At 42.3% G+C, this 13,552-nt stretch overlaps 1 protein-coding gene across 3 annotated transcripts; it reads left to right on the forward strand.

Annotated features, from left to right (window-relative positions):
• The first annotated feature begins 851 nt into the window (after positions 1–851).
• wiza (WIZ zinc finger a) lies at positions 852–12,853 on the forward strand. Of its 3 annotated transcripts, none has more exons than XM_077015311.1 (12): positions 853–1,085; positions 1,664–1,827; positions 2,167–2,685; positions 2,897–3,316; positions 7,137–7,286; positions 8,788–9,207; positions 9,723–10,196; positions 10,360–10,689; positions 10,925–11,139; positions 11,382–11,613; positions 11,740–11,905; positions 12,138–12,850. In XM_077015311.1, exons 2-12 carry the CDS (start codon positions 1,725–1,727, stop codon positions 12,400–12,402), a joined length of 3,294 nt encoding a protein of 1,097 aa, XP_076871426.1. In that variant the 5' UTR covers positions 853–1,085; positions 1,664–1,724; the 3' UTR covers positions 12,403–12,850. The 3 variants fall into 3 exon arrangements, with proteins under 3 accessions (XP_076871427.1, XP_076871426.1, XP_076871425.1); XM_077015310.1 differs by having other exon boundaries at positions 854–1,085; positions 6,873–7,286; positions 12,138–12,847; XM_077015312.1 differs by lacking the exon at positions 8,788–9,207 and having other exon boundaries at positions 852–1,085; positions 6,873–7,286; positions 12,138–12,853.
• The last annotated feature ends 699 nt before the right edge of the window (positions 12,854–13,552 follow it).

A 13,552-nucleotide genomic window follows, 5' to 3' on the forward strand; every position in this document is an offset into this window, starting at 1 on the left:
TTAAAAATTGTACACAGAGAAAAAACTCTGACTACTTGATAAACCTTCTGTTGTTAATGTCAAAATATCATATTCATTGTTGCAAATACTCTGGAAGGAAACCACATTTTATTGCTTTTCACAATGAGATCAAGCAATACATTCGGACAATCAAAGACTCACACAAACAAAAGGCACTTCGAACTATTGAGGAATGTACTGCTTTTAATGTTTTCTTATAGTCTTGATTCCCCCTAGCACTTTCTTCTCTTTTCTGTTCATAAGTTAGCTATTTCTTTGGACTGTGTAGTAAGACTTGTGTGTAGAACTGATTTTTGTCTTTTTTTTCTCTCTCTCTCAAGTGTGCTATTTGTGCTATTTCTTTCTGTCTTATCAACAAACAGTCCGAAATAAATAAATAAATAAAAAAAGGTACACCGAGATGTGTGTTGCAAAAAGTCGAGGTGGGCAGGTTTGAAGTTGCTGAATTCTTGTAAATTTCCTGCCATTGAGTTTTTTTTAACATACACGCTTTTTATACTACAAGTTCTCATCTCAAAAATACAAGTGCAAATTTTAGTTTTACAAGTCCTCACATCAAAACCACAAGTGCAAGTTTTAGTTTACAAGTTCTCAAATAAAAAATAAACGTACAGATTTTATTTTACAAGTTCTCAAATGAGGTCCTTGGCGCTCTCACGTTTTGCAACAGATTTATCTCCATATCTTACTGCTGTTTCTGAAATGCAGATGCTTAGTTTAAACCTTTCAGCGCATGGCGTGCGGAGCTGTTGGGTACCTAGCGAATAGTGAAGACAGTCATGCAGTTAAAGGAAGTTGATGGGTAACGAGCAGTGCAAACCGGCCAAACCCATCTCGCCGTTTTCCCCACTCTAACTCTTGAGTGTTCATCGATTGCTTTTGTCTAGATAGCATAGTTCGATTGTGCTTCGTTCGTGGAAAGGCCTGCCTCCAAGGTGCCTAACCACAAACAATAGAGGCACCTACTATTATTAGAGGAAACTGTAGCTTATATTTAAACTCTTTAATTTCCCCGGGCTAACTACGAAACACATGACATCGCAATTTCTGACTTGGACAATAAGGTACATCTCCAATTCATTCACTTTATAACCATTTGTTAAAATCGCACTAGTTAGCTTGGATACCTTGCAGCTAGGTAGCGGCTAAGCTAGCTAACGTTTGTTGTGTTTTTGTCCAACAGCGTGAACACGGGTAGATTTAGGACCGAATTAGCTAGTTCTCTAAATATACCCATAAATACGTATGAAAAGTCCTGTACATTTAAGATAGTAAAATCTGAATTAGTTTAATAATAATTAATACCTCTTTTGAAAGAAGTGACAGGTGATAAAGACGGGACACGAGGAGCACAGATCTAGTGAGCTGGGTCAGTCAGGTTAACTAGGTACTTCACTACCTACTGTACACACTGTGTTGACAGATTTTGGTTGAATGTTTTTTTGCATTGCTTTATATTTGCCGTCTGTGTAAATATAAGTTGTAAAGGTTGAGAACTCTGGGGGCGAATAGAATTCTCCTGGTTTGTTAGAGGCCGTTGTCTTGTCCTTTTATTATAAGAAACAAGTCTGATGGTATATTTTAAAGTTCAAAATAATCCACGTAGAAATAAAGGTTCATCTCATGTCTTTATTGTATTCAGTAAATCAGGTCATCACCATAAGCGCCTGAAACTCATCCCCAGTGGTTAAGTGATTACCACCATGGAGAGAGCGGCTTCAGAAACAGCCCGGAAAAGCATCAGTAGCTTCTCCCTCGGCATGACAGGACAAGCAGGAAGCTCGCCAGTCCCAGAGGACTCGGAGGGTGAGTGCAGGATCTGCAGGGACTGTCATTTAATTGTAGAATTTGTCAGTTTGGCCTCTGTCACAAAATGAAGTGATTCAAGCGAACAGAAGTTATGTTCTGTTAGACACATTAAAATGATTAGAGAATTCATTGACTTCTTGGAATCGAGAAACTTGAATGTGTTTATTATTTTGTATATTCGTCAACAGCTGTAATGATGCTCAGTTAAAACTAAGATCTGATATGATTTGATTAGTATTATGGTGAGGGGCATTTAACATAGCCTAGTTAAAAATGCTATAATTTCACAACTGTAGAGTCTGACACTAACTCAGCGTGTGTGTGTGTGTGGTGCAGCATCTGGTGTGCATGTGTGCGAGGTGTGTGGTGCGTGCTTTGAGACCAAGCGAGGGCTCTCCAGTCACGCCCGCTCGCACCTTCGGCAGCTGGGAGTGGCTGTGTCTGACAGCAGCGGTGCTCCCATAGACCTCCTCTACCATCTGATCCAGGAACGGGATGGCAAGCTCCCTTTCCCCACCTTGGCTGCCAGATCCACCAAACCCAAAGCTCACTCTCCCAAAAAGGATTCTGGCACAAAACTGAAGATCAAAATATCAAATCTGGTGAAAAAAAAATACAGCAAGTCTCCAGTGCCAGTGCCTGTGAAAACCTCGGCGAGCTCCGACATCTCCACTTCTTTGTCAACGCCTGACAAGCCCCTTAAAGTCTCTGCAAAGCTGAAGAAGGTTCCAGGCTCACCGTTCTCTGTGTCTTCTGCTCCTCCATCACTCAGTGAAAGTCCAACAGCATCACTTTCTCTACCGTCATCCAAACCCCTTTGGGCTCCACAGGAGACAGATGCTCCCCTCAACTTGAGTGAGTACCATAAGCCTTCTTGGGCTGTTTGTATATGATTTATTATGCATTCTATATGATTTATTATGTATTATATATGATTTATCAGAGAAATTTTTAAATAGAGTTAAAATATCTATTGGAGCTCTATAAAGGTGTGTGTGTGGGTGGGGGTGGGTGGGTATGTGTGTAAGCTAAGGGTGTCATCATGATATGTTGATTTTCATGGCAGTGGGAATGACGGACACCTCATCGAGAGATGATGCCCATGTGTGTGAGTTGTGCGGAGCCTGGTATGAGACACGCAAGGGCTTGTCGAGCCATGCTAGAGCACACCTCCGACAGTTCGGGGTGGAGATGGACTCTAAAGGAGCTCCTATCAAGGTGCTCCATGAACTGCTTCAGAAGGAGGATCTGCAGGGCAAGGCAAACCTCGCAGGGCTGCGTGAGGCGCAAGGGTTTGGGGGAAACTCACCCCTGTCCACCCCCTCCACAGCTTCCTCTGTCAAACCTGAGGTGCTGCCTACTGATCCAGAAACCCCCCCGGCCCCTAAAAAGCTGAAGATGTCATCATTGTCCTCATCATCATCATCATCATCATCATCATTGCTGCCAGCAGCAGCAGGAGGAGGAGTGAAGCCACAGGGACGAGGTGAGTGTTTGACTGTGGGGTTTATTGGTGCAGTTTCAAGACTTGCTACCATACCAGGATCAGCTGATCTAAGACACTTGAATCATTAGTGGACATGAAAGCTTTATGTGACACTGTTATTTTGATGAGTAATTATACTGGCATATTTTGTATAAATAATCAGCAAAAATGACTTAAATGTCTGGATGCTTTCAGTCAGAGGTGTATAATCCAGGTTCAGAAAGTAAAAGTCCTCACCAGGATTTTGCTCAGGCTTCCTGGATTGTGTTGATTCCACTCATTTTACCTGGATTGCACTAATTAGAAAATCTAGCAAGCTTGAGCAAAATCCTGGTGATGACTTATACTTTCTGAACCTGGATTATACACCTCTGCTTTCAGTGAGTAAGCATACTTTTCCAGAATGTTAGGAGTGATTTATTTTACTCCTATACCTTTATTGGCATGCAACTAACAAATTACAGATACTTGGGGTTTATCGCCACAGTAATTTGCACTGGAAAAGAACTTCACCCATTTTAACTGATCCCCCAAACCCTTCATCATTTCTTTAGTCATAGTGAATCTGTACTTTTGTACTATTAGTAGTTAATTAGAACTAACCAATCTGTACATGTTGATTATTTTACCTAGTATAACAATAGTATAGGTTTACCTTGTTTACATTCATCATTAGGTTTACTTTAAACAGGCATTGCCACTGTAATGACACGACATACTAGTGATAGAACAATGAGACCAATGACAAATCCAACAGTGCTCAACCTGAAGCTGACATCCATTTAATTACTCACTACTTTCCCAAAAGCACTGGCAGAATAATTGTCATGTTCCCTAGATTTATATTTGCATTTTAGAATATTAATTGTCAATGCAATATAAGAATATTAAGCAAACAAATCATTGTTAGACATTTCAACTGGCTTGAATGGCACATTAATTAATAAACCATTCACATACCTATTTACACTATAATTAGCTTCAATTTAATGAAAAAAGTAGTGGCTATGAATAAGTAGTACAAAAAAAGCATGTGATTACATTTGTGTTTATTTCATTCTTTAAACACACAATTAATACTCAGTTTGCATTTTACACATTCTTCAATAAACATTTCCATGTCATCCTGAAATTCAAAAATGAATAGAAATGGCTCTTTTGCTAGCACTAACATTTCTGTCAAAGTCGCTACCAGGTAGCCATAAAGGTAGCCAGAACTAACAAACTAAGACACACTAACGCTAGCCAGATTCATCCTTCATGACATAAACATTACGATAACACGAAAATGACCTTCAGACATTATCATATATCTATCATATATTATTGTTGCTTATAAATATCTTCCTTCCATCTGCTCCCGCGACATACTAAAACAGCATCTGGATATTACGTTACATTCCGCGCCGCTAGGTGGCGCATGTCTAAAACTACGGCACGTCTAAACTGCGGCTGGTGCTCCGACTGTGCAATTTGGCCCATCCCACACTGGCCCGCCCACTTCGCCGTACAAGTGCACTAATCCGTTTTGCTAAAGGTACACCGAGATGTGTGTTGCAAAAAGTCGAGGTGGGCAGGTTTGAAGTTGTGCTGAATTCGTGTACATTTCCTGCCATTGAGTTTTTTTTTTTACATACATGCTTTTTATTCTACAAGTTCTCATCTCAAAAATACAAGTGCAAATTTTACTTTTACAAGTCCTCAAATCAAAACCAAGACTTGCTACCATACCAGGATCAGCTGATCTAAGACACTTGAATCATTAGTGGACATGAAAGCTTTATGTGACACTGTTATTTTGATGAGTAATTATACTGGCATATTTTGTATAAATAATCAGCAAAAATGACTTAAATGTCTGGATGCTTTCAGTCAGAGGTGTATAATCCAGGTTCAGAAAGTAAAAGTCCTCACCAGGATTTTGCTCAGGCTTCCTGGATTGTGTTGATTCCACTCATTTTACCTGGATTGCACTAATTAGAAAATCTAGCAAGCTTGAGCAAAATCCTGGTGATGACTTATACTTTCTGAACCTGGATTATACACCTCTGCTTTCAGTGAGTAAGCATACTTTTCCAGAATGTTAGGAGTGATTTATTTTACTCCTATACCTTTATTGGCATGCAACTAACAAATTACAGATACTTGGGGTTTATCGCCACAGTAATTTGCACTGGAAAAGAACTTCACCCATTTTAACTGATCCCCCAAACCCTTCATCATTTCTTTAGTCATAGTGAATCTGTACTTTTGTACTATTAGTAGTTAATTAGAACTAACCAATCTGTACATGTTGATTATTTTACCTAGTATAACAATAGTATAGGTTTACCTTGTTTACATTCATCATTAGGTTTACTTTAAACAGGCATTGCCACTGTAATGACACGACATACTAGTGATAGAACAATGAGACCAATGACAAATCCAACAGTGCTCAACCTGAAGCTGACATCCATTTAATTACTCACTACTTTCCCAAAAGCACTGGCAGAATAATTGTCATGTTCCCTAGATTTATATTTGCATTTTAGAATATTAATTGTCAATGCAATATAAGAATATTAAGCAAACAAATCATTGTTAGACATTTCAACTGGCTTGAATGGCACATTAATTAATAAACCATTCACATACCTATTTACACTATAATTAGCTTCAATTTAATGAAAAAAGTAGTGGCTATGAATAAGTAGTACAAAAAAAGCATGTGATTACATTTGTGTTTATTTCATTCTTTAAACACACAATTAATACTCAGTTTGCATTTTACACATTCTTCAATAAACATTTCCATGTCATCCTGAAATTCAAAAATGAATAGAAATGGCTCTTTTGCTAGCACTAACATTTCTGTCAAAGTCGCTACCAGGTAGCCATAAAGGTAGCCAGAACTAACAAACTAAGACACACTAACGCTAGCCAGATTCATCCTTCATGACATAAACATTACGATAACACGAAAATGACCTTCAGACATTATCATATATCTATCATATATTATTGTTGCTTATAAATATCTTCCTTCCATCTGCTCCCGCGACATACTAAAACAGCATCTGGATATTACGTTACATTCCGCGCCGCTAGGTGGCGCATGTCTAAAACTACGGCACGTCTAAACTGCGGCTGGTGCTCCGACTGTGCAATTTGGCCCATCCCACACTGGCCCGCCCACTTCGCCGTACAAGTGCACTAATCCGTTTTGCTAAAGGTACACCGAGATGTGTGTTGCAAAAAGTCGAGGTGGGCAGGTTTGAAGTTGTGCTGAATTCGTGTACATTTCCTGCCATTGAGTTTTTTTTTTACATACATGCTTTTTATTCTACAAGTTCTCATCTCAAAAATACAAGTGCAAATTTTACTTTTACAAGTCCTCAAATCAAAACCACAAGTGTAAGTTTTAGTTTACAAGTTCTCAAATAAAAAATAAACGTACAGATTTTGTTTTACAAGTTCTCAAATGAGGTCCTTGGCGCTCTCATGTTTTGCAACAGATTTATCTCCATATCTTACTGCTAAGGTTGTCATCATGATATGTTGATTTTCATGGCAGTGGGAATGACGGACACCTCATCGAGAGATGATGCCCATGTGTGTGAGTTGTGCGGAGCCTGGTATGAGACACGCAAGGGCTTGTCGAGCCATGCTAGAGCACACCTCCGACAGTTCGGGGTGGAGATGGACTCTAAAGGAGCTCCTATCAAGGTGCTCCATGAACTGCTTCAGAAGGAGGATCTGCAGGGCAAGGCAAACCTCGCAGGGCTGCGTGAGGCGCAAGGGTTTGGGGGAAACTCACCCCTGTCCACCCCCTCCACAGCTTCCTCTGTCAAACCTGAGGTGCTGCCTACTGATCCAGAAACCCCCCCGGCCCCTAAAAAGCTGAAGATGTCATCATTGTCCTCATCATCATCATCATCATCATTGCTGCCAGCAGCAGCAGGAGGAGGAGTGAAGCCACAGGGACGAGGTGAGTGTTTGACTGTGGGGTTTATTGGTGCAGTTTCAAGACTTGCTACCATACCAGGATCAGCTGATCTAAGACACTTGAATCATTAGTGGACATGAAAGCTTTATGTGACACTGTTATTTTGATGAGTAATTATACTGGCATATTTTGTATAAATAATCAGCAAAAATGACTTAAATGTCTGGATGCTTTCAGTCAGAGGTGTATAATCCAGGTTCAGAAAGTAAAAGTCCTCACCAGGATTTTGCTCAGGCTTCCTGGATTGTGTTGATTCCACTCATTTTACCTGGATTGCACTAATTAGAAAATCTAGCAAGCTTGAGCAAAATCCTGGTGATGACTTATACTTTCTGAACCTGGATTATACACCTCTGCTTTCAGTGAGTAAGCATACTTTTCCAGAATGTTAGGAGTGATTTATTTTACTCCTATACCTTTATTGGCATGCAACTAACAAATTACAGATACTTGGGGTTTATCGCCACAGTAATTTGCACTGGAAAAGAACTTCACCCATTTTAACTGATCCCCCAAACCCTTCATTATTTCTTTAGTCATAGTGAATCTGTACTTTTGTACTATTAGTAGTTAATTAGGACTAACCAATCTGTACATGTTGATTATTTTACCTAGTATAACAATAGTATAGGTTTACCTTGTTTACATTCATCATTAGGTTTACTTTAAACAGGCATTGCCACTGTAATGACACGACATACTAGTGATAGAACAATGAGACCAATGACAAATCCAACAGTGCTCAACCTGAAGCTGACATCCATTTAATTACTCACTACTTTCCCAAAAGCACTGGCAGAATAATTGTCATGTTCCCTAGATTTATATTTGCATTTTAGAATATTAATTGTCAATGCAATATAAGAATATTAAGCAAACAAATCATTGTTAGACATTTCAACTGGCTTGAATGGCACATTAATTAATAAACCATTCACATACCTATTTACACTATAATTAGCTTCAATTTAATGAAAAAAGTAGTGGCTATGAATAAGTAGTACAAAAAAAGCATGTGATTACATTTGTGTTTATTTCATTCTTTAAACACACAATTAATACTCAGTTTGCATTTTACACATTCTTCAATAAACATTTCCATGTCATCCTGAAATTCAAAAATGAATAGAAATGGCTCTTTTGCTAGCACTAACATTTCTGTCAAAGTCGCTACCAGGTAGCCATAAAGGTAGCCAGAACTAACAAACTAAGACACACTAACGCTAGCCAGATTCATCCTTCATGACATAAACATTACGATAACACGAAAATGACCTTCAGACATTATCATATATCTATCATATATTATTGTTGCTTATAAATATCTTCCTTCCATCTGCTCCCGCGACATACTAAAACAGCATTTTGATTTTGTTTTACAAGTTCTCAAATGAGGTCCTTGGCGCTCTCATGTTTTGCAACAGATTTATCTCCATATCTTACTGCTAAGGTTGTCATCATGATATGTTGATTTTCATGGCAGTGGGAATGACGGACACCTCATCGAGAGATGATGCCCATGTGTGTGAGTTGTGCGGAGCCTGGTATGAGACACGCAAGGGCTTGTCGAGCCATGCTAGAGCACACCTCCGACAGTTCGGGGTGGAGATGGACTCTAAAGGAGCTCCTATCAAGGTGCTCCATGAACTGCTTCAGAAGGAGGATCTGCAGGGCAAGGCAAACCTCGCAGGGCTGCGTGAGGCGCAAGGCTTTGGGGGAAACTCACCCCTGTCCACCCCCTCCACAGCTTCCTCTGTCAAACCTGAGGTGCTGCCTACTGATCCAGAAACCCCCCCGGCCCCTAAAAAGCTGAAGATGTCATCATTGTCCTCATCATCATCATCATCATCATCATCATTGCTGCCAGCAGCAGCAGGAGGAGGAGTGAAGCCACAGGGACGAGGTGAGTGTTTGACTGTGGGGTTTATTGGTGCAGTTTTAAGACTTGCTACCACACCAGGATCAGCTGATCTAAGACACTTGAATCATTAGTGGATATGAAAGCATTATGTGACGCTATTATTTTGATGAGTAATTAGAAAGAATATTGGGTGTCTCATTTGCAAATGGTGCTTACTGAAGCATAAACTGGGATTCATAAAGAACTGCTTGGAAATTAGGGGTACATTTACTGAGGCTTTGACCCATGCAGAGAGCCATATGCAGCATTAATGGAGAGATGAAACTGATGGGAGTGCAGCAAAATACACATCTACAAATGTAATGGTCCATATGAAATTATGCAGCTCCGTAATTATTGCAAATAAGGCTATAATGAATAATTAATAATGAAAAGCATAACGCAGTGTTTTGTCTGGTGTGTTTCTTGGTCCATTTGCATAGACCTGGTAGTCACCCAGTTTCAATGTATTCGTATCCATCGTTACCTTGTGTTACGTTTTCCCCCGCCGGTGTCAGGTGACTCGTTGAAGGTCGCCAGCTGTGAGTTTTGTCATGAGAAGTTTAAGAAGAGCCAGAGTCTCGCAAGTCACGCACGCTCCCACCTGCGGCAGCTCGGGGTCACCGAGTGGACCGTGCATGGGTCTCCCATGGCAACCCTTCGAGATCTCATGGCTCGCCGCGGCACTAAAACTTTACCGAAGCCCACCATGCCTCCACCATCTACAGTGCCATCCCCATCACCCACTACAGCCCTGTCCCCACCTACAACCCTTCCCCCTTTGTCCCCTGCTCCCTTGACTCCGTCCTCACCACCAGTCCCCGCCTCTCTCCGAGTGCCTAAAGCCAGGAAGGGCTCACGGCTGGTGGTGTCCAAACCAAAGGAGGAACCTGTGGAGGTTGTGCTGTCCGCTGCAGAGACTCCCCGATCGCGGAGCAGCCCTTCACCCTTTCAGCCCTGCCCAGGGCCCGCCACCAGCCAGACCACAGCAGGCGAGTCGTGTTGTCTCCTGTAGCTTCCGCTGATTTCACCAGCTGCTGGGCATGCTGGGAAGTGCAGTTTCCATAATGTGAAACTTTTTCAGGCTCATTAGCTCTTGCCGTAAAAGTAACTTAATCTAATTTAATCTAATGAAATGTATATCGTCCCTCTCAGCCCTGAAGCCAGAGGTGGAGGCATCGCAGATGGTGCGCTGCGATTACTGCAGCGAGATGTTTGACAGTCGCAAAGCCCTGTCCTGTCACGCCCGTGCCCACCTCCGCCAGCTGGGCGTGAAGTGGTCGCCCAACGCCTCGCCCATCGACACCCTGTACGAGCTCATGCTCAGGGAAGGCACCTATCAGGGGTTGGACGCCAAGCCCGAGGGCTCAGTGGGGATGAGTGGCCCCTGGAGGAAGCCAGCCTCTTCACCTCGCACGTTTACGCCGTCACCCATTGATTTCTCCGTCAAAGAAAAAACAGATTCTTCTGACAGCGTGCCTCCAGGTAGGACCTGTCTTGGGCAGTAAGAGTCATTAAACCTGCAGTTTATGTCTGTGTGTAAAGGTGTCCAGTGCCGGTATTGCAGGACTTGAATCCAGTGAAGTTGATCTCCCTGCTCCAGTACCCTGAGCTGATTCAGGGGTGTTTAAGCGAATGCATTAGACTCTGGATTACACTCTGAAGGGCTCCGTCAGTTGTACCGATTGTTCACTTGCGTGATTGTGTGTCTCTCCATCAGTTTGCGAGGCCACATGTGAACTGTGCGGTTTCGATTTTGAGAATCGGAAGGCCCTGGCAAGCCATGCACGTGCTCATCTCCGCCAGCAGGGGGTGGACTGGCGCACCAATGGCTCACCCATAGAGACCCTGTCCATGTGGATGCAGCAGGAGCCAGCCAAGGTGGCCGAGCTCCATAAACGCTACATGCTGGGAGATCTGCCCCACGTCAAGAAGGCAAGACATGCAGCACAAAGACACAGTTGCTCTCTCTCACACACACACACACACACACACACACACACGGGTCTAAATAAATGTTCCCCATACCTCCATGTGCATTTCTGCGGTACAAATTTTGAAACTGCAGCACAGTGTGCAGACACAAAGCTGCCTTTGTGTTCAGTGTGCTTGAGTGTGTGTTTGGACTAACTGAGCCTCTCGTCTGTGTGTCTGATGGCTCTCTGGTCTGCATGCAGCGGTCGGCGTCCTCTCCGTACCCCGCCTCTGACCTGGAGTCGGGCCGTCCCAGTGTCAGCCGTGCGCCCTTTGCCGCCCGCCCGTCCCCTGGCCCGTTGCCGCTCTCCAAAGCAGCAGGTCGGGAGGTCAAAGCAGGTGCAAGTCTGCCCTCCTTTTCCTCCTCCCACAGGAAGTTGTCAGGCCAGCGTCCTGCCTCACACGGTTCAAACATTCCCATCCGCCCACCTAGAGGTAACTAACGCCAGAGGGCTGTAAGCATCAGCACCAGCCACCTTCAGCTCCGCAAGATGTTTGTGTTTTCATTACTGTGTTGACGTGTGTGTGTGTGTGTGTGTGTGTGTGTGGTGTCGGGAGCAGGCTGCGAGAGACGTCCTCCTAAACACATTTCTCACATGGAGAGCAGGATGGGGGAGGCAGGGCCACTGAAGGGCCCACGTGCTGGAAACGCCCCCTCTCTAATGCCCCGCCCCCCTGAGAACAGCCTGGTCAAACTGGTTGGAAAAGTGTATTCGCTCAAATGCAGGTGAGCTGGAAACAAACAAACACACAGCCTGCCGGTCTGATTACGCAGCCCGCTGGTCTGATTATGCAAATTTTACCTTTGTTTATGCATTTCCATGTATGGAGCCCTGAAGTCAAACTGCTTTGTCACAGCTGGTTTGCAAGCAGTGACGTCCAGTGTGGGGTTTTATTTATTTACTGAGGGTGAAGTGACAGTATAATGAGTCCAGTCTCTGTCTGTGTTTGTGTGTAAGGTTTTGTGAAGAAGTGTTCAGCGGACCCCTGTCTGTGCAGGAGGACTGGCTCATACACCTTCGGCAACACATACTCAACCTCAAACAGGACTCTGCCCACGTGCCCAGCCCCACTCCCACCCCGACACCAACCCCCACCCCCACCCCCACTCCTACCCCTACCCCGACACCAACCCCCACCCCGACTCTGACCTCCCAGAGCGCAGTCATCCCATCCCTCGTCCTCTCAGACGCACCACAGCTGATTGGCCCACAGGCTGTATAGGGACAGGCATACTCCGTACATACTCATATATACTCCGGCTGTTCCTTTAACACCCAAGTGCTTGAATCTTTTAAAAAAACTACTTTTTACATAAAGACACTACTGGAGTACTGAAGAGGTTGAACAGCCCCTCCCCTTTGGAATGTATTTTATTGATTGAAAACTGTGCTTTTATATATTTTTTCTCTAACTTGGGTATATTTTTTATACATATTTTAAATTGTGATAATGTTTTCTACTGTTTAAAGGGAAACTCCACACACTCATATGTAGAGTAAGGATACCAGAAGTTGCTGTTTATTCACCAGGTGCAGGTTTGGGGTGGCTGTGTACTGAAGCACTAATGCTTTTCTGTGGTATGAATTTCAGTTAAATGAATTTGCACCATGTCCAGTACCAAAAGACTAAATAAAACGATTCATGTTTAATCGCATTTGAGGTCTTTCTGCTTGAATCAACAGGAATGTCAAAATCTTGCCAAATGTCTCATTACCTCCATGCAATAAAAACTCATAATCTCAAAGTTTTATAGGAGCTTTCACGAATGAGTTAGTATAAGTGCCGTATGTGTTTTACTTTATTTTGGCTACTTGTAATCTTATAGCTAATTCCTCCATTACCTGTTTTAGGTGCTAGAAAAATGATGTTTTTACACAGATTTTTAAAATATATATTTCATTTTTATTACAGGAATAGAATTTTTTCTTTTGGTTTGGTCCTAAGAGCAACCCCCTGAAATGTGCCCCCAGTGTTTCCACACAATATAGGGCCTTCCACAACTGCATTTTTTAGTTAAATCATTCTTTGAGCAAAACTAAATAAGGTTGTGTTCTTATCACTTTAAACCCATTTTAGTGAAACTGGATACATGTTTATTAACTTGAAATAATGTTTATTTAAGATTTATGATAAAAAATGATTATTTATGGTTTAATCTTGAAAGTGTGAGCTTTCTGTTAAGACTACAAATAATAACAACATAATGGAAATATATTTTTCCAGGAAATGAAGTGTAAACAAATAATATTTTGTTAAGCATTGTCAAATAATGAGACATTTAAACTTTTTTTCTTACTTTGATTGTTTTTGTGGTGTTATGTGATTGCAGGGTTTGTCCCCGGTGCCTGGGGACTGTGTACCAATCTAGCCT

This window comes from Brachyhypopomus gauderio, chromosome 8 (assembly GCF_052324685.1).
Source record: "Brachyhypopomus gauderio isolate BG-103 chromosome 8, BGAUD_0.2, whole genome shotgun sequence".
Taxonomy (NCBI): domain Eukaryota; kingdom Metazoa; phylum Chordata; class Actinopteri; order Gymnotiformes; family Hypopomidae; genus Brachyhypopomus; species Brachyhypopomus gauderio.